The 21041-nt window shown below is 40.1% G+C and overlaps 1 protein-coding gene across 6 annotated transcripts in view; it reads right to left on the bottom strand.

Moving 5' to 3' along the window:
- LOC109043589 (calcium/calmodulin-dependent protein kinase kinase 1) overlaps window positions 1-21041 on the bottom strand; it is a 168063-nt gene that overhangs the window by 54136 nt on the left and 92886 nt on the right. For all 6 annotated transcript variants that reach the window (XM_019060846.2, XM_072296961.1, XM_019060844.2 and 3 more), the window contains one exon: window positions 8863-9277. In XM_019060846.2, coding sequence (XP_018916391.2) covers window positions 8863-9277 — 415 coding nt within the window. The remainder of the gene's footprint in view (window positions 1-8862; window positions 9278-21041) is intronic.

The following is a 21041-nucleotide window of genomic DNA, read 5'->3' as shown; positions in this document are numbered from 1 at the left end:
TCTGCTACGCAAAACGTCCGCGCGGAGAGGAAAACTCGCGCTAACTTTTGCCGTGTTTGCATTTTTTATTATCATGGCAGGGAGTATGCCCTCCGACCGCTTCTAAGTACAACCCCCCAAAGCGCTTCGCGCTGAAGACGTAATATGTAACATGTTAGTCTTATAATTGAATATCTTTACTATAGGAAGCTACAGACCGCTTCGCGCCTGTACTGCCGTGCTAAGGAAAAACGCCGTATGAGCCTTCGGACGTTGCCACATTTTCTTCAATAAAAACCCAATTTACCAGGAAAATTTTGGATATTCTTCTTCAATTTTTTCAGACAATTTCGTTCGCAATTTTATCTAAAACATCTGAAAATTTCAAAGGAAAAGATGCACAATTTTCTTCTTCAAAAAAAAAGTTTTATCCGGGGCAATCAGGCAACTCTCGAATGTTCATAAAAAAATGGCTCGTGAGGGAATTAAAGGGCATTTATTTCGCGCCGCGAGCAATGAGAAAAATGACGTCGAGTAAAGTTCTCAACTATTTATCACTTCATCCGCGTCCCACCGCAGCATTGCCTACTCGGTTTTGTAGACTCTAGATTCGGCCTGCTCCTTCATTTTTTTAAGAATCTGTCGGAATAGTGTGCCTTTTTACAGCGGATGTTTCAGAAAAGTTTCGTGCGAATGTTTTCCATTTTCTCTTTTTTCTTCCTTTTTTTCACTTTACGGAGAGTTACCGTCCTGCTGTCCGGACTCGGTTTCGCGATAATGGAGATTCGCGTCGCAGGTTTTCCTTTCATATCTTTTTTTTTTTTTTAAATTTTCTTAAATTGGATCGCATTTTCGGGTGACACAGTGGGCCTCCAGACAGGGTATGAATTGAAGCGCTACGCAAAATGTTTTCTCTTCAAAATTTCAGGCGGAAAAGGAATCACACGACGGAAGTGTGCAAATCAACAGATATGAGTGTTTACAATTAACATTGGTGAAATTTCAAAAATAAAAATTGATCGCATTTAACAAAAAGGAACCGGCACGATTACAGTGTCTTCAAAATCGTGCATTGGCGTATCCTGAAAATTGGCAACGTCGTTTTTCTCCATTAAAACCTATGGAAATATATCGATTCTTAGAGGGGTCAGGTGCTCCGACAAGAATCGATTATTTAACATGGGTTTAAATGGAGGACATCCGGTGTTGCCAAATTGCTGGATCCGCCTCTGAAATCGTGCGACTTCTTTTCTTTTAAAAATACTTAATATACGTACAGTTTTAAAACTTACACAATTATTTTCCTTTACAATTAACAATCATCAATTAACATCTCAAAACGCGAAAACCGCGAAATGTAACTCCTCCGCCGAGAATGCACAGGTGCGTTGTAGCATGTTGAAGTGCGCATGATAAGATAAAATCAATTTTTGGCAGTTTACGTTTGTACGGACGGCCAATTGAGGGCATTTTCCGGCTTGTTGGAAGAGGAAGAAGGAAATCGCATTCAAAATACCCATCAAACCCATCAAATTTTAAAGCATCAATCAGCAGTTTGAGTTCATTCCGTCATGAATAATTACCAAATATAAGCGTCCCTCCACCTTCCTCCTCCGTTCCTTCCTTTTTTCTTTCTTTCCTTTTTGATTCTTCCTTTTTTACTAGCAAAAGAGGGGGGGTGTAAGCCCCCAACGCCCCCCACCCGGATCCAGCTACGTAGAAGTCCTTATGCGTTCAATATGATGAACTTTGGCAACAACAGCAACCCTCTGTCTCTTTTGTTGAGCTCTCTCGTGTTTTTATAATACCATTAGAGAAAAGAATTCTCGCATTTAAAAATTAATAACCGATGAAATTATTGATGAGAACCGCTACGAGAGCCGCGAGCAGTCAGTAATACCCTCAATGTGAATAAAATATGAATTCTTGAAACTTTTTTTTCGGGGTTATTAGGGTTGATAAAATAGAAGTGGGAAGAAAACGAGGGACTCTAAAAATAAAGGAGATTTTACCCTCGTTGAACAAGATATGAATCTTGCGCGCACAGCAAGTTCCGTTCCTAGGGAGAGCTTTTTACGTGGTGTGCTGTCCAGATAAAGTGCTTTAATCTTTCCAGTATTTATTTGTTTGATGGTTCAAAATGAAAATTAATGGTTGAAAAAAAGGAACACGTGTCCTCGATTCGCTGCTACGAACTTCCTCTCCACAAATTGTTTTTGCGACCTCTCTGGTTTTCGAATTTTTCGAGGTATCTCGTGCATATTGCGCACCCGTTAAAGGAGGTCTTTCAAAATTGTACACAGCCATGATATTGTCTAGCACAAGAATTTGTGACAGTTCTTTGCTCTTTAAAGGGCCTTTTTTTTCTTGCAATTGCTTTATTTATTTATGCTCTGTTGGTCATCCAGGGTGAAATTACTGGATTTAAAATAGGAAAAAATTGTAAAAAAAAAAAAAAAAAAAAAAAAAAAAAAAAAAGAGGGGTGAAATATGCTCTTCATCCGATAGCAGCACCTGTCATTATATTCTTGCATAAGACTTTGTGACAAGTCTTTGCTCTTTAAAGGGCCTTTTTTTTCTTGCAATTGCTTTATTTATTTATGCTCTGTTGGTCATCCAGGGTGAAATTACTAGATTTAAAATAGGAAAAAATTGTAAAAAAAAAAAAAAAAAAAAAAAAAAAAAAAAAAAAAAAAAAAAAGAGGGGTGAAATATGCTCTTCATCCGATAGCAGCACCTGTCATTATAGTCTTGCATAAGACTTTGTGACAAGTCTTTGTTCTTTAAAGGACCTTTTTTTCTTGCAATTTCTTTATTAATTTATGCTCTATTATGTTGGTCATCCAGGATGAAATTATCCCTCAGTTGCACTCACCCCCTTATGGAACTGCCAGAGGGCCAGCTCGAATACTGATGTGGCAGTATGGCAAGCAGCCGGAGTCTACTAGGAGCCCTAGCCAGGAAATAGGCTCTGCGGTTCCTCAGAATTAAGGATCAAAGGTTCCGTCCCTTACAGGTTTATTCATATAGATTCATGCGATGAAATTGCAATTCATTGCAATTTTTCATCCGACAATATAGCAATAAATCGATGTCGATAGAATCGCGATACATTTTCCGATCAAATCGCAACTTATCGAGATTACTGGTTCCTCGGAAACTGTATCCAGGCTCGTTCCTTGTTAGAGCATACTTCTATTGAAGCACGATAAATACCGCACCCCCACATTCCTCCTCGCAAGAATAAGAAAAGGAAAACCTTCTCCACTCTGTTTGATTACGATCGTCCTGTAACAATCCAAGATTCCATTCCAGTTGACCCCCGGCAGTTTGAGAAAATGAAATTTTATTTGGGCGGAATGTTCGCGACCCACTTCGAGGGCAATATTGAGCGCTTTTATGAGGCAATTTATTTGTTTCCCATGAAACACTGATGATGTATGCGGTCGGATCGTTTCTAAAAGTGGAAACATCCCTTTTTCCCGGACAATCTTTTTGATTACTCTCAGTTTCGATTCGCATCATTCCATCAAAAGCTCCCTCTTCAGATCCGGAGCGTACGAATGTTCCCGAACCCACAACGTATACCTCGACACAATTTTGTATTTCCGAGGACCAATGATTGCATCGATCTTACTATTTCGCCCGAGAAGTAGAATTATACTCAAAGCTTTTTGCTAACATCTTCCCCTCCAATTTTTCTACAGTGTTGCAATATCCTTGTGGAAAAATTGAACTGATCTTGATGACAAATCGATGGTGAAACTTTGGTCAATTTGACACAGGGAAAACTAACACAGAAAAATCAACCAACAGCTTGTGTTACTTCGTATTTTACTTCCCATATTATCACAAGATTTTGGTTTCTTTTTCGTACTGTGTCCGGTATTCGCTCTATGTTAGTACTGCGGAATATTTTCCCTCTAACCCGAACGGGAAACGGGGGGGAATGTCAGCCCCCGAATAGCGGTTGAAAAATGTTCCGCCCGGAAAAATCCGGGATCCTTTCGGAGACTGGAAATGACCGGTGGAAAAAGATCATCTCATAACTCACGAGAGGCAATTTTCCAAACTTGAGCCCTGCCTCCTTTTAAGACTGGGCTCCTACACGCGGTGAAAATTTAACGACCCGAATGACTAATTGAAAAACGAGGACTTGTCACTCACTCGCGTTAGCCGAAGCTCTGTCGCCATGTGGCCTCAGAAAATACTCGCCCTTAGACTCAATTCATCAAAGCCTAATGTAATTAAAAATCGATCGCTTCGGTCACATTTTCTCGCTTCGACGGGACAAAGAAACTTTTCCATTGTCTCCGCTGAAAAATTCAACGCGATTTTTTAACGTCCTCTGGTCATATATACAAGGAGGTCTTGCAGTTTTTTGATAATTTTAAATTCCCGGGGGAAAAAATAGTTAATTTGAACAACATCGTTCTAACACCGTTTGACGTCGCCCAAAATTGCGTAATATGTTAAATTTTTTCCTCGGGAAACTAAGGGTTATCATGCCTTGAAACTCTGTGTAAAGTTATCCTAGATAATGAAGATTATCTTTGCCAAATGCCCTCAAACAAGATTGCTTCAGCTACGTGAAATACACTCAAGCTGATTTTGATAATGCCGTCCAATCATTCTTCTGCGGGTTGAAAATGCCCTCAAACGCGATTGCTTCAGCTACGTGAAATACAGTCAAGCTGATTTTGATAATACCGTCCAATCATTCTTCTGCGAGTTGATTATAGAAGTTGATAGACAAAACAAGAGCCAAAAAAAGTCAAAGAGAAAATTGAGCGATCCTATTGATTGAAACGGGTAATTGTTGTACACGAATGGGGAAAATTTTAGACTATACCTATATGAACTCTAATGAGTAGCCGTTAGTTAGTGTATTACTTTGTCCATTGCAATCACCTACTTCCACCTATAGGACCGCTTCGTTTTTTTTTGCAGTCTTTGTCTGTTGCCTTGTCTATCAATTTCAGTAATCAGCCCGCAGTGCGTGGAAAATGGTCAGAGAATCGAATTTCTGAAAATGTCGACTCAGACGAACTCCGTTTATTTTACAGCCCGTTTCATACTAAATCAACGATAGATATGCGTGAGATGCAGAGACCTCTCTCAGAATTTTCGAGTATCTTCTTCGCATCCTGAAATGGTCGCCGAGATTTTTACTTTCTCGCTCCCCTAGGGTAGAGAGGAAGTATTGTCATCCTCCAAGAAAAAAAAAAAACAAGTTGGTTTTTGCAATCGCTAGCGATAGCAATATTCGTCATGGGAACTTTTGCTTCTGGGATATGAAAATGTTAAGGTACAGTTCGTTTGTAGTATCTTCAGAATTGAAGGGGCTATGTAATTTTGTGTCGACATCTCTTTTTTTACATTTTTAATTTTTTTTCTTTGCATACAAGAAAACTGTTATTTACCAATTATTTATTTTCGTTGGATTATGTATGGTTTTCGGAATTTAACGCATTTAACTTTCAGTTTCGTTTTTTCGGCGTAAAGTATGATATTTTTACTCTACGCATATGCCCGAATACGCATCATAAGTGACCTATGTGCTTCCTAAGTTGCCATTTTTTTCATTCAAATAGATGTAACTGAAATGTTAGATGTGTACTACCTATAATACTTTCATGTCATTGCTTTATTTATTTATTTACTTTTTGCGTAGGTATAAATTGTTATTTTTTCCTGAATTTTGGAGAAAATATTGCTTTAAGAACGTGGAATGTAAATTAATTTTATTGAAAAAAGAAAATACCATCATTAATTTGGGCGAACAGAGAAAATATACATCAATATTTGGGTCAACATCTCCCTGATTATATAAAGGATGAATATATTAGTATTTCTGTATCAAAAAACTTAGCTTTTGTCTTCAGAGATACAATGATTCTAGTCCCAGTCAATTTGTTTTATTGAAAAAACAAAAAAACAAAAAATAAATAAAAAAAAACAACTGAAATGTTAGACATACTATTTTCATGTCTTTCCATTTGTATCAATAGGTACTTTTTGCTTAACTTACGAACGTTGAATGCAAATTAACTTTATTGAAAAAAGAAAATAACGCCATTAATTTGGGGGAACATGTGGCTGATTATATGAAGGAGGTATATTCCAGTATTTTTGTTAAACATATTAATTCACGAGAAAATGTTCGTACATTTATCATCTAGTATTAATTATTTATTGATGATTAGTCTGAAACATTCAATACAACCATTAAAAAGTAACACCCATCGTCGGGTATCGAACTCCCGATCGCCCATTGCCCGCACCTAATCAAAAATATGAGGCAGTTAAGTCAACTAGGCTATAACGAATCGGCGAGTGAGAGAGTAAAAATAGCATACAAAAGACTCGGGCAATGGGCGGGACTTATCACAAGAGACTTTGACGCTTTGTTGCTGAGAGAAATGAGCTAAGCGCATTGCTGTAAGAGCCATGGTTCGCACTGTTTTCATGTCTCTCAGGGTTCATCTCAATATGCATTTGTCATCGCGGCAGTAAGCTGAGGCGATATTTGTTTATCCATGAATTAAATCAATCAATCGAGCTCTGATTTTGACTTCTTTGTCCGTAACGAGTCCTCCAGAACAATTTTCCACCTTGTACGATGGTTATTATTTCTTTACTTCTATTTTTCAAATTTGAGGTGGGATAATGGCGGCTTCTCAAGAGCAACGAGGTAGGCGATCTTTTGCACCAACGAACAGAAAACTGATGGCGAAAAATAACCAATCAGAACCTCCCAAAAAAAAGAATTTGCCCAAAATCGGAACTTCGTGGTTCTGCGCAGATTTACCAGTCAGACACGACATCTCAAGGTGGAAAAAAACTCGCTGAAAGCGAATTTTAGACATCAACACAACTTGACGTAGAGACATGATTGGCTAAAAAATACAACGGTTTTTGATACATCGGAAAATCAACCAAAAATCGAAGACTGGGCGAAACGCTCAAGGTCGCAGAGGCATAGGGAATCCCATAGCGATAGCAACGGAACGATTGTAATATCATGGGGAACTCTGTTCCCATGACAAAAAAAGTTGCAATTTCATCATTTTTTTTCCATTCATTACGGGAGCCATGTTTCATGAAAAAAACCGACAAAAACCGGTTCGTGGAGATCCACTTTGGTACAGAGCGACATCCGGGGTGCATTATTCTCCTAAAATTACCTTTAAAGTTGATCCAAATCGACTAAGATTACTCAGAAGAAAGATCAAGTTTGAAGTGGGGGTAGCAGGCGGAATTGTCACCCCCACTCTGCCGTGCTAAGGAAGAACACCGCATGAACCCTCAGGCATTGCCAAATTTCCTTTGATAAATCACGCATTTTCGGGCAAATTTGTAAATAATATTCTTCCAATTTTTCAGATAATTATGTTCGCAATTTCACCCAATGTTCCTGAAAATTTCGAGAAAAAATACTTTTTCATAGCTTTTCCCAAAAATAAATGTTTTATTTGAGGGAATTTGGCAACTCTCGAATGTTCATACGGCGTTCTTCCTTAGCACGGCAACACTACCCCCCGCCCTTCTCAAATGACGCTCCTGATCATGTCTACGTTAGTGCTTCGACGGGAGGGCGACCCGCAGATCTGGACACGGGTATAAAAATGACATGGAAGTTGTATTGTCCTGCATACGGAAACAGGGATGAGGACTGCCGGAGCTTTGGAGTGGCGATACATGAATGATCGATTATCGATATTTTCCTATTCGAAGCTGTGGGAAAAAATCAATTAGTAGGGTGTTCGTTGCGAGCACCCTGTTAATCGATCCTTTTCCATAGGTTCAAATGGCGGATCAGTCTTTTTATCGCAAAGCACGCCACGCCACTGGAGCTTTGTCACCGTTGGGGGGGGGGGGGGGGGGGCAGACAGAGCGACAGAGCACTATACTGTTGGCAGCGCCTGCCTACGTCCTCGACCCCGATCCAAAGCTTCGATCAACCAAAAAGGGGGTTGTTTGCAGTACCTTTTATCTCCCTCCGTGTTCATTGTTGCGGTCCAGTCGTTACGGGCGGTTTTTTTATGACCGGCGTCGCCACGTTGTCGGGTTCCCCTTCGCTCTGACGTCATCATTTCCGTGACGTATATGTCACAGACAGTCAAGTCAGGCATTTCATCGAATGCCTGGGCAAATACTTAAATTTTTCGAGTTTACGAGTTTTTTTTTACGTTTTCACAAAGACCTTTCTAATTTTCAATACTTTTAGACAAGAACTCCATTAAAGTACAAACTGGCATTTTGTTTCCCGTCCAAAAATACTCCACATCATTGTCCGTCCGTCCGAATGGTGAAAACTTTTTTTTTTATGAAATGCTGCATAATTTGAGATACATTAAAGGACTAGAAAAAACGTATTTATGATCATATGGAACACGTTTTTACAGGAAATTCTTCTCCACATGATCAGAGAATTACTTCGTATACAATCTGCATAATAATCAGAACTTCAGTCTGAATAAGAAAATTTAACTATTTGCCTAGTCATTTAACAAAATGCCTGATTTGACAATTTGCCTGTGACTTAAACATGACTTCGATTCCCCCACGAAAGAACGTAACTACATATTTCGATGTTGCCAAATTTACCCTCGTATATTGCACTTTTAAGTGGAGAATCTTGGGCATCTCTAATCGAAATTTTCACTGATTTTACTTCTGATCTCACACAAAAATTAGGTAAATTGTTGACAAAAGTTGCACTGGTACATTCTTGTAAAAAATCGAATTGTTTGAGTGAATTTTTCAATCTTGCAATGAAGTTACGTCCCTTTGTCCGGGTAACGACGATAATAGTGTCGTTTTTTTCCGTGTTAAACGGCATGCCTCTGAATGAAACCTTGGGAAATGGTATGAACTGACCTGTCCAATAGTCTCGAGGAGGCGGTACTGATTGAGCTGAAGGAAGCTGCCGGACTTGTCGATGCTGACCCTGCGGCTCTCCTTGAGCGGGGGCCGCCGCCGGACGGAGCGGGGCGAGGAGTAGGGGGAGAAAGGGACGTTGGGGTAGATGGGCCGGGTGGTGAGGTTCTGCGACTGCTGGGTCTGATTGAGGAGGGGGGCCAGTTCCCCCGCGTCGATCTGGATCTCCGGCTGGGTGAGGGATTTCTTGTACTCGGTGACCGTCGCCACGGGTACGGGCGCGGGTTTGGACCGCGGAGGCGCCGAAAGCTCCGACTGGCTGAGCTGCGCGATCCTCTTGTACCTTCGCGCGAGGTCATGTCGCAGGGATGGGTCGAAAGACGTCGAGGGGGACTCATCATCTACTGCTGCGTGTCTGAAACAAAACAAAAAATTCGATTAATATCCTGTATAAATTCGGATGTAATCAGTGATGATCGAGTGTGCACGGAGAAAAAAACTTCGTGCATGGGACCCGAAGTTCAAGTCATATGGATCTCTGAAGTTTTTGGATCATGTATCTAAAAACTTGAGGTCCAGCTGCCGAAGTTCGGGTCAGACATCTGAAGTACTTCGATGTATACCGAAGAGTTCAGGTCGCACATCTGAAGTACTCCGGTACATACCGAAGTACCTCGATGTCTGACCCGAACTTCGGGCGAGCTCGACATCAAGTTTTCAGATGGGTGATCAGGAAACTTCAGAGATTCATATGACCTCAACTTCGGGTCCCATGCACGAAGTTTCTTTCTCCGTGTGCGGATCCGGGTCGCGAGGACCTTCCCTATACCGGCACCGACCGCGCACGCTGCCGTGCTAGGGCAAAACACCGTATGAACCTTCAGGCGTTGCCAAATTTCCTTTGATAAATCACGAATTTCCTGGTAAACTTATGAATATTTTTCCTCCAATTTTTCAGATAATTTTGTTCGCAATTTTACTTAAGGCCCCTGGAAATTTCCAGGAAAAATCTCTATATCTTTCCTCAAAAAGAAACATTTTATTGAAGGAAATTCGGCAACTCTCGAATGTTCGTACGGCGTTCTTCCTTAGCACGACAGTACGGACCAAAAGCTTATGGAAAAACGATCTTCTATCTTAAACAGTCCGCACAACTGATGACGTTACAGAAAGGGCGAAACAGCCAATAGCAGCACAGAGAGCGCGGCAGAGCGTGTGGGTTGTTCAATCAGAGAGTTCGGACATGAAATTTTTGACTAAAAAAGCAAATTTTGATGTTAAATTCGTCAAATTATAAATTTTAAGGGGTGCCATTAGAAGAAAATTTTAGGAGAAAACCAATGGAACCAATTTCAAAAACTCAAAGTTTTGTAAAAACGGAGATATAGGCTTTCAAAGTTTCCAAATTTTGTCCGACCTCTCCCATTGACTCGTTCCACAGTGCGCCGGAGAAGACGTTAGAGACGTTTAGCCCTTTCCACACGTTGCAAGTTCTGCTGCAAGTGAGCCGAAAGTGGGAGTCATCACTCATCGATGATCGTGAAATTTGCGGGCGGGACGCAAATTTCACGATCATCGATGAGTGATGACTCCCACTTTCGGCTCACTTGCAGCAGAACTTGCAACGTGTGGAAAGGGCTTTTAGGGTGTTTGCGTTGTTACGAGCTGAACTATTGGAACTGACGCGGGCGATCGTATCGGCGATAATTGGAATTGATCAATCAAGTGGAATCGCTCCTTTTGCGGCCGGACGGCTCCTAATTATTATTAGTTTTATGCCCGAGGGAAATCCTGTTCGATAATATCGAATCGATATCCTCTCATCACAACTTCGCTCCGGAAATTAACTTGCAGACCAGGTTGGCCTGCGGGCTGATCGTTGAAATTGGTAGACAAAGCTATAGACAAAGAGGACAAAAAGGATATGCAGGGATACTGTAGATATAAGTGGGTCGTTGCAATAGACAAAGGTAGGTGATAGACTAACTAACGACAATCCACGAGAGATCCGTAAGTTCGTCCAGCATTTGCTCCCCTAGTCTATAAGAACCACCCGTTTTAACCAATAGCATCGCACCATACTCCTTATGTCCTCCTCGTCTATCGCTTTCTATCAATTCCAAAAATCAGCCTGCAGTAGAGGAGGTCTTGTGCTTGTATCACTGAGAGGCTCATTTACAAAGGTTTTTGTTCCCTTTAAAAAAAAAAAAAAAATTATAGTAACTAGTGACAACTGCAAGTAGAATACTGCTGTGCTGAGGAAAAACGTCGTTTGAACATTCGAAAGTTGCCAAATTTCCCCGGATAAAACGGGTGTTTTTGAGGAAAGATATTGGCATTCCTTCTTGAAATTATTAGATATTTTAAATCGAGTTGCGAACAAAATTGCCGGAAAATTCGAAAAAAAAATATTCAACATTTTCCGAGGAAATTTAGTTTTTATTGAAGGAAAACTGTCAAAGTCTTGAGGCTCATACGGCGTATTTCCTCAGCACGGCAGAATATTACTTGTTTCTGTGACTGTAAATTTGTGAAATTAGTAAATTTGTAGATTTAAGAATTAAGATAACAAAGTAACATAAGATGATTCATTTGAATTGTGAAACTGCAGGAACGCGGACCTCTTTTGCGGTGTTTCAAAATATATGTTTCAATTTAATTAAATTAATTGAGAAAAAGCTAACCTAATTATTTAACATTTTCATAGATTACTCTTCACAGAGAGAGAAAAAATCAAGGATGTGTTTACGAATGACGTTGAGTATATTTTTTCCATTAAAAAAATGAAGTATGACGGGAGGTCTGCAACGTTGAAAATTGAATTGCCGTTTCACCGTCGATGTGACGATTATTGCCGGCAATGTGTGAGCGGTTCATTCGATAAATCGAAATAATGAAATGCATCGGCATAATGAACTGAAGAGGAAATGGCCTTCAGAAGCATGCACTCAGCTTAGAGCGCCTTCATTTTTTGTGATACTCTACGCTTTGTCGCGGAGTTAGTTTAGTTGTATGACCCAACTAACCCAACTGAGGTCACCGCTTTTACAACACGCTCTCCTAAATGTGTCTTTCATTATGATGTTTTTACGTAAGAAAAAAAACGTCTATTGAAACTAAAGAACTCAGTACTCTGATCTTATGTTCTAATTTATCTTTATTTCTGCATTAAATGCTTCTGTAATCAATCATTATCGGATGAAATGTCTTTTTCACTTTTTAGCACCAGCTGTGCTACGTTTTTCGCATATTTTGTATCTGTGTATTTACCGTGCTAACTGATTCCGCCATGAAAAACTTTTATAATGCTTACAAACTTAACGGGGCGGTAACTGCATAAACGGCGGAAAAGAATTCTGAGAATCGTCTTGGAATAAGCTTATAAGTTGAGTTTTGCAAACATCAGAGCTTCGTTAGCATATTCACACGCTTCGCAGAACATCAATTTGCTGTGTGCAAATGCCAGGAAATCATGGAAAGCGATGCATTGGTTTCCCACTTTCAAACCTGGGTTTCCGTGTACCAATTGGATGTTAGAGATATCAAAAAAATCAAGAAAATACGCTTTAATTCGGATTTTATATTAAAAGGGGTAGATATCATTTTCGTTTGTTTTTTTTATGGAGAGCAGAGAAAAGAAACCTTAAATTGATCAAAACCTATCCAAAGAAATTGCAATAAAATAAAATCAGATTGATTTTTGAATAATTTCTCAATCTATTTTCATTTTGGTGCGATGAAAATAACAATTCACTCTTGCTAAACCACAATTTGGTTGTATTTTCATTATTTCTGTTCACATTCGAGGTGCCGCCATCTTGGTGCACTCATTTGTGACTCCATGAGCGAGAACCAATCAGCATTGGATTTTTTTTAGGCCACTTTCAGCCCGACCAAAAGTGAGATGTCGTAACTCTGGGTATAAAGGGACTAGATACAACCTCACCCGTTTAATGTATCGAACACGATCAATTGGACTGCATTTTGCAATTTGGAACCATAAATTCTGGCTCATCTGGAAAAACACTTATGTGCATAGGGAAACTAATAGCACATACGTTGTTTTTAAATCGGGCTAGAATTTATAGTTCCAAATTGCAAAATGTAGTCCAATTGATATTAAATCCCGTCGGCAGGAAGACTCGAGACTCCTTTCCACGCTTGATCTGAGAAATGCTTTCCTCATCTTCCCGAGGCTGAAACCTCAAGCCGCGTGGACCTCATTTTCAAACGTTCAAATGTTGCGATTCATCGGCGTGTGAAATTATCGAAGACCCTCCAGAGGGGGAAGGGGGGGGAGCCTAACTTTCAATCTTCTGTTTAACTTGGTCCCAAAGTCGATGTATCAAAGCCGACGGTGAGGTCTTTTTCGAGGTAATTTATTCAAAAGTTGGAGTCCTACGCAAACAGCAGCCACGTCCAATCCGTTTTCTCTCACCCCCTCCAGGCTCGCTCCCATCACATCCCGGGCTTTTGTCTTACGAGCGATTACGTCGACAATAATAGGACTTTTATTTTCCGAAACATTTTCTTGGGATCCTTGTTCCCTGCCTTGTTAAGGGAACTGTTTCTCCTAAACAAGGGATTCGGTTCAGATTAGCGGAGGTTCGAACACCATCGCGCGCTTCCCATAAAAGTCTATTTCGACAGTCCTGAGCGAGGAGAAATAACTTTCTTGGAAGAGAGTGGTCTGCTCGTTGAAAAGGGTTGGCTGAGTTTCGCATTTGTTATCATGATTCACTTCTTGTGCCAAAATTTTAATTTGAATAATATGCAGGTCATTTCTTTTCGCGTATTTGGTAGTAGAGAGATTGGTTTTGCTCGTGAAAGTTTCGTATGTTTCATTTTTTATTAGTGGCTTAAATCTCTCAGTCCGAAAAGAGCGGAACAGGAATGTTGCACACGAGAAGTGAGGGGCTTGGAGGACAAGGCGCATAAGTGCAGATTTTGGAAAAAAAAAAAAAAAAAAGAAAAAAAAAAGAAAAGAGATATTGATGATTTCGAGTAAAACTAATTTTGACGCATATTCTGTGAAAAATCGTTCCCAAATTCCAATTTTTAAACATCCAGAGGCGGATCCAGCAATTTGGCCTCCATTTAAACCTATGAAAATGTATCGATTCTTGGAGGGGCCAGGTGTCCCGACAAGAATCGATTATTTAACATGGGTTTAAATGGAAGGAATCCATTGTTGCCAAATTGCTGGATGCCCTGTAAGTATCAAAAAGTCAGTGCGAACATGTTAAAAAATTAAATTCCGCGATTGAATTTGGCAATAGCTGCTGTGGCTTAGTTCCTTTCTGCTTAACGCAGTCCAATTGTTCCCGGCACAGAGCTTCGCCGTCGGAACAAAGTGAGGAAAAAGTAACCGCGAGTCGTTCACCTCGTCGAAGTTATCGGAAAATCCGAGTTTTCAGCGAAAATCGGATGCGTCTGAAATTCTGTTCTATTTCGACCGGTTCGAGTATTCCTTTCATCTCTTTCGCTCCGCCACATCTTGAGCTATTTTACGTATTTCTGTCAAACGGAACTACGTGCATTATGACGTAAGCCTTATTATGCGTGTATTCTTATGGGTCTCAGGGCTCAGGTCTTAATGCACATAGTTCTGTTTGGCAGAAATACGTCCTATTGTTAGTCCACCCACTGATTCTACGGCTCGGGGCTTCTTTATTTTTAATGCGCTCTTTGACTTTTGACCTCCGCCTCAGTCGCACCACGCGTTTACGTTCGAACGGACACCGGTAGCTCCGTTTTCTCCACCACTTCCATCACTCCAAGTTTAATTATTTAAACTCGCACAGAGGAACGAAGTAATAAGAAAAGTCGGACAAAATTTGGAAACTTTAAACGCTTACAACGCCGTTTATACAAAACTTTGAGGTTCTAAAAGTGGTCCCATTGGTGTTCTCATAAAATTTACGTTAAAAAGCACCCCTCAAACTTTAAAATTTCACCAAGGTGTCTACTAAAACAGGCTGACCAAAAATCAGTACTTTTACAGTACTTGTTCAGTACTTTCCCAAGAAATTCAGTACCTCCTCAACAGAAAAATTCGGTAATTTTCCAGTACCTCCAATTGACGAAATTCGGCAAATTTGAATTTCCTGCTCAAATTGTGATAAAAATGACAAAAAAAAAAAATGAAAAAATCCCAGACCTTCTTGCAAAATTCCGCACTTTTTCAGCACTTCCGGACCGCCCGTTAAAAATCAGTACTATTTCCGGACTTTCCGGAAATTCTGGACTTGTAGGCACCCTGTTCACAAGAGAAACGTACAAATGCAATTTCAATCACAAAATTCATGTCCGGCCTATTTCGTTGCCTCGATCCACTGTGCGTCGGTAACAGATTGGATGACTCGCTTTTTTCCTGGGAAAAACGTTATGAATTGATTGATTCTTAATCTCTGAAAACTGCAGGGGTTGGATTTCCACTCCAGATTAGCTTGCCCCCTCTCTCTCCGTTTCTCTTTCCCATTTCTCTGGATTCATAGTCTTCGTCTTTTCGTCATTTTTTTCAGACAGTAATCTACAGCTTTCAAATTTTTCAATCAGTCTCATCGAGATGTTGCTCAGAAAGCTTCATTCAGAATTTTTAATTAATACGAATATTATCTTATCGCAGAAACTGCCACGGCAACGTTTAGTGTGCGATTTGATTCAGGTGGACTGTTGCGTTTTCATGAGCGGGAGGTTTGTTTGTTTTCAAGCGTCAAGAAACTGTTAATATCTTGGGTAGGAGTTAATTTCAGAAATTTTCGTTGCGCAAATCTTGTTTTACGTGAAATTTTGGTTAAGAAACATGTATCAGAATGCCTAGCTTCGAACCTCGTCTAATAGTCCATTAGAATACTTCCTTGCAACGCAAAAACGCCGTAAACGCCGTTTTAATTTTTTTGAAAACAATTTGTCATAGCAGAAAAACTTGTGTACCTTGGGACAATGTTTTTACAGAATTCTTTTGCAAACCCTATCAAGAACTTAGCCTGAAAAGTTGAGGTGCATGGGTAAAAGATAATTTTAATTATATAGAGTGTTAAGTTCCAAAAAACGAGGGAAAATCTTGATGGCTTTACGGTGTTCTTGCTTAGCACGGCAGAATAATCAACCCGTACTGCCGTGCTAAGGAAAAACGCCGTATGAACCTTCAGGCGTTGCCAAATTTCCTTTGGTAAATCACGACATCTCGGGAAAATTTATCAATAATTTTCTCCCGATTTTTCATATGATTTTGCTCGCAATTTCAACTAAAGTTTCTGAAAATTTCAAGAAAAAATATTTATAGCTTCCTTCAAAAATAAACATTTTATCGAAGGAAATTTGACAACTCTCGAATGTTCATACAGCGTTTTTCCTTAAGGTACGGAACCTTAGGCGCGTCTGGACGCGGCGTCCAGACGCCGATAAATCTGTCTCATGATTTTTGCGCGGGGACGGCACCTTAGCGGCGAAGAGACGCTGCGGAAAACGCCGATGGAGGACGCTCCGATCTATCGCGAACAGATCGGAGCGAAGACGCCGAGAAATTCCGCTCAGTCCGCTGCCTTTCCTACCCATTTTTGAATGTGTTTAGTTCGACAAACCCACGAATCGATCACAAAAGCCGTGAATCGATCGACAATTCCGTGAATCGATCGACCCACCCGTGAATCGATCGACAAAAACCGTAAAACGATCGACAAACCTATGAGTCTATCGACAAACCTGTGAATCGATCGACAAACCTATGAGTCGATCGACAAACCTGTGAGTTGATCGGCGAACCCGCGAATCGATCGACCAAGCTGGGAGTCGATTGAATTACGTCGATCGGTTCACGTTTTGGTTTCTCGATCGATTCATGTCGATTGACTTGATACCGATTTTTTTTTAATTAATTGGACGTATTTCTACCAAACAGACCTATGTTCAAGTGAGAAATATGGGGTGTGCTCGTTAGTTCTCTTTGCGTAAGAGTGAATGAGAATAATAAAGCGCCAGTGACGTCAGCGGCAACGATCGAGCGCCGGCGCAACGGGGAGATCGTTGGAGGGAGTCTTTAACTCATGAGCCCTGTCCACAACACTCTTTTGCCATGCCCGCGGCTCATGAGTTCCGCATTCAGTTGGCACATAGGTCTCTTTGATAGAATGTAAAATCCCGCTTTTCCAATTCTACAAAAGGAATCACGCCCACTTTTACATTGCTTCTTATGCAGTTTCGACGAGCACAATCCATATTTCTCACCTCCACATAGGTCTGTTTGGTAGAAATACGTCCAATTGTCAATCATTTCTCGTCGATCGATTCACGTTTTTTTTCCGATCGATTCATGTCGATCAAATCGACATCGGTTTCTTAATAATCTGTCCATCGAATCGGTGTCGATCGATTCACGTATTTTAATAATTTGTCCATCGAATCGGTGTCGATCGATTCACGTTTTTACTTTTCGGTTGATTCTTGTCGATTCTTGTCGAATCATAATTATTTTTATAATAATTTTTATTTGTTTTAATAGCTCAAACTTATAAAGCGTGATACTGAAGCTATTAAGATAATTAAAAATTTTAAAACAATAATTAATTAAATTAATTATTTAGTTTAACAAAACACTATTTTTTCAATATAGAGATAGACAAATAACTAACCTTATATATTTTCACATTTGGATAATTTAATCTGATTTAAATCATATTTTTATATCTAAAGATTTATTTATTTAAAAATCTCCCCAATTTAACAAATTAACTAAATGATATTAAATTAATTTGTAAAGTTCTAAAGGGTCTTCCGCGCCTTGTCTCCACACCCTCCTAAAAAAAAGTGTGTCCGGTCGTTTTCACGGCTCCAAGCATACTGTCCGATCAACAAAAATTCGAGAAATTGACGGCGGACAGAGCGGAAAAAATCCAGGGATTCCGCTCCTAAGGTGCCGTGCTCCAAAATGTGAGCGTCTTCTCGCCCTCGACTCGGTAGCAGCATTTTCCGCCGGCGTCCAGACGCGTCTAAGGTTCCGTAGCTTTAGCACGGCAGCGTAGAGATCTTCTTTTCGCCCTATGAAGATTTCGCAAGAGCCTCAATCTGGCGCGCGCCGAAAATTTCATAAATTTCACCGGTTCAGCGAGGAGGCGCATGTAGCGTTAGGACCCTCTCGATGGGTCTTATCAGTTGATTAAAGCTTGTCACCATGGTGACGCTGGAGGCGCCGAGGCGGGAAAGAATAATAAGAGACACTACAAAGAGTGCTGACCGAAATTGTTCCTTTGGTCCCGGGCCTCGTGCTTGAGAGTCGAGTGACATCAATAAAAGGCAACCTTCGTGCTTAATGAAGTGCCGCTAAACCGCTAAGGAAATTATTATTTTTTCGCCTTCCTCCCGGAACCTCCCCCCCCCCCCCAACCCTCCCTTTGCTCCTCCGGTCCTCGTGTCCTAATTAGACTTCGGAGGCCTGAGCTGCCGTGCTAAGGAAGAACGCCGTATGAGCCATCAAGCGTTGCCAAATTTCCTTCGAAAATTCGTTGACTTTTCTCCTCCGATTTTTCGGTGGATTTTGTTCGAAATTTGATCTAGAAAGTCTGCAAATTTCAGGAAAAATATTCACGATTAAATAGGCACAAAAAATAGGCACGATTGCTGCCGTGATAAGGAAAAACGCCGTAAGAGCCATCAAGCTTCGGGAAAATTCTTGAACATTTCTTCTCCGATTTTTCGGAGGATTTTGTTTGAGATTTGATCTGAAAAGTCTGCATATTTCCGGGAGAAATATTCATAACTTCCTTCAAAAATGGATATTTTCTGAGAGGAAATTTGGCAACTGACGAATACTCATACGGTGTTTTTTCTTAGCACGGCAATCTGCCATGGTGCCCTATAACGTTTATTGTCATGCTGTGGAAGAGCGCCGTATGTATATCCGAATGTAGCAAAATTTTTCCAAATATATGTAAAAGTCGTAACTGGGCCGTCATTGATTTTTTCTTTTTTTTCAGCGAGTATCAGAAATTACGAATAAAATGAGTATAGATAGCTTCGCTTCGGTGTGACATGTTTGTCTTAAGCTGTTTGCAAGACATTTCCCTGTGTTTTGGTCTCAACAGCTGAATTTTGAGTTTTGGTCAATGAAGATACCTTCCTCCACAGACAGCTACGTTCCTAAAGGAAGTTTGGGTGCTTTTGTTTGAAACGTTTAAATCCAACGAATAAAAGTCTATGAAAAATCGAAAGGAAAATTTTGGCAGGTTTTCCGGAAAATTCGTAATTTAACAAAGGAAATTTGGTGACGTCCAAATGTTCATACGGCATCACTCCTGAGCATCGCGGCTGGGTACTTATATCCTTGTTAGGACTCGCGTAATCTCGGATGTAATTAGTTCCTCATAAGCCCAACCTATTAAGGGTCCAACCTATCGGAGATAAAATCTCGGAGACCGCGCTCACTTCCGAGGATCACCACTCATCTTCGTGTGATGATGATGGATGAGCGACGTGTTGAGCAATCCGTCGAAAGCGAATTTCCGCGATCAAATATGATTCACTTTCTGAGTTGGTGGATGCTGGGTGATGTCGCTTCTCGATGGATGTGTCAACAAAAAATAAACATGCCTAGTTTGCCTGGCAAAGTCGTCAACCTTGCTTATTAATTTTAAATATATTGATCGATTTTACCGGTTTTCAATTTTTTTATCGGTTGCTTTGGTTTACTTCAGAGCGAAAAAAATAAAACTCAGCTTGCGACGAAAAGAGCGACATGTCTCGATATTTGATGACGATATTATCAAAATTTTAAGTAAAATCTGTATTTATTTTGTATGGTGGGAAACGGACGATAACGCATCGCTAGTCGTAGCGATACATTTCATTTCCTTCAAAATTTAGCGTTTTTTGACTACCCGTAGATAAATGAAACATTTTCTGAATTTTTCTTCATTTGTCATAATTTACCGTGTGGCAAAATTTGTGGACGAAATAAGTAACAAATTCTCGAATATTCCCACACATACAAATATTTATATATTACTGCGCGGTGGGTGTCACCTTGCTGACCTCAAAACTTGAAGGCGAAAATTCGATTTGCATGACCTAACTACCCGCTTTATTTCAATTCTGCATCCTCTAAATTTGCCGTCAAACAACTCCTCAGTCTGTCTTTTTATAAACAAAAGAAATAAAGAAATATATAAGATCTTGAAATGTCTTTATGTTATGAAAGATCGAAAAACACCTCTGAAATTGCAGATAATCAGTCCAGCGTTTCAAACAGATTGAACTGTTGCAAATGTTATTCAGGTACACCATTTTACACTTCATAATTTCTCATGATTGGTGGGAAAATTGGGAGTTAAAACTGGTTATTCAAAATTGGAATTTCAAATTACTTAAAAGCAAAGACTGAGAATGTTTATATCGCAAGGTCTTTTGAGTGCGGGTTGCATATACCATTCCCTAAAATGTATGTTCCATGGCTTTTCACGATCACGAGACATTCCGTGAAATATTACACGCCAACCAGCGACCGCGCGGTGATAGGCGTAATGCATGAAGTATTCCTTCACTCTTGTAGGCGCTAATATGCTCGTTGCGCCGACCAGCAACTGCACTGTGTTAGGTGCAATGCGTGAAGTATTCCTGCAGTCTTGTAGGCGCTCTTACGTCGTGATTTGTAACACCGAGCGTTCTGTTCATAAGACTGAACTTTTCATTTTGTTCTTATTTTTCATTACAAATAATATTTCGACGATCATTTTGCAGGTGTAGATCGTTCCGTTCGTGCAAGAGACGGGCTCCTACCTGACCTCCCGCTGGCCGACTAAGCGATTAAAATAAATGTGCCACTAAAGGTATTAATTGGACTTCATTTTGCAATTAGGAACTATAATTTCTGGCTCATCCGTAAAAACACTTATGTTCATGGGGAAAACTAATGGCAAAATTTCAAATCTGAGCCAAAAATTATAGTTCCGAATTGAAGAATGTAATCCAATTAAAGGACTACATATTTAACCTCTTCACAGTTTCACAAAACGATAAGTCTGGAAATCGACTCCTAAATAAGATATAAGTGATCGAAATCAACATTGGTTAAAAGGCAAAAATACCAATCAGAATTGGATTTTTTTTTTTTGGGCCATTTTCAGCCCAACCAAAAGTGAGATGTCGTAACTCTGGGTATAAAGGGACTCTAGCATTGCGAAAAA

Source organism: Bemisia tabaci, chromosome 2 (genome assembly GCF_918797505.1).
Source record: "Bemisia tabaci chromosome 2, PGI_BMITA_v3".
Taxonomy (NCBI): Eukaryota; Metazoa; Arthropoda; class Insecta; order Hemiptera; family Aleyrodidae; genus Bemisia; species Bemisia tabaci.
This window is presented reverse-complemented; position numbering and strand designations above follow the sequence as displayed.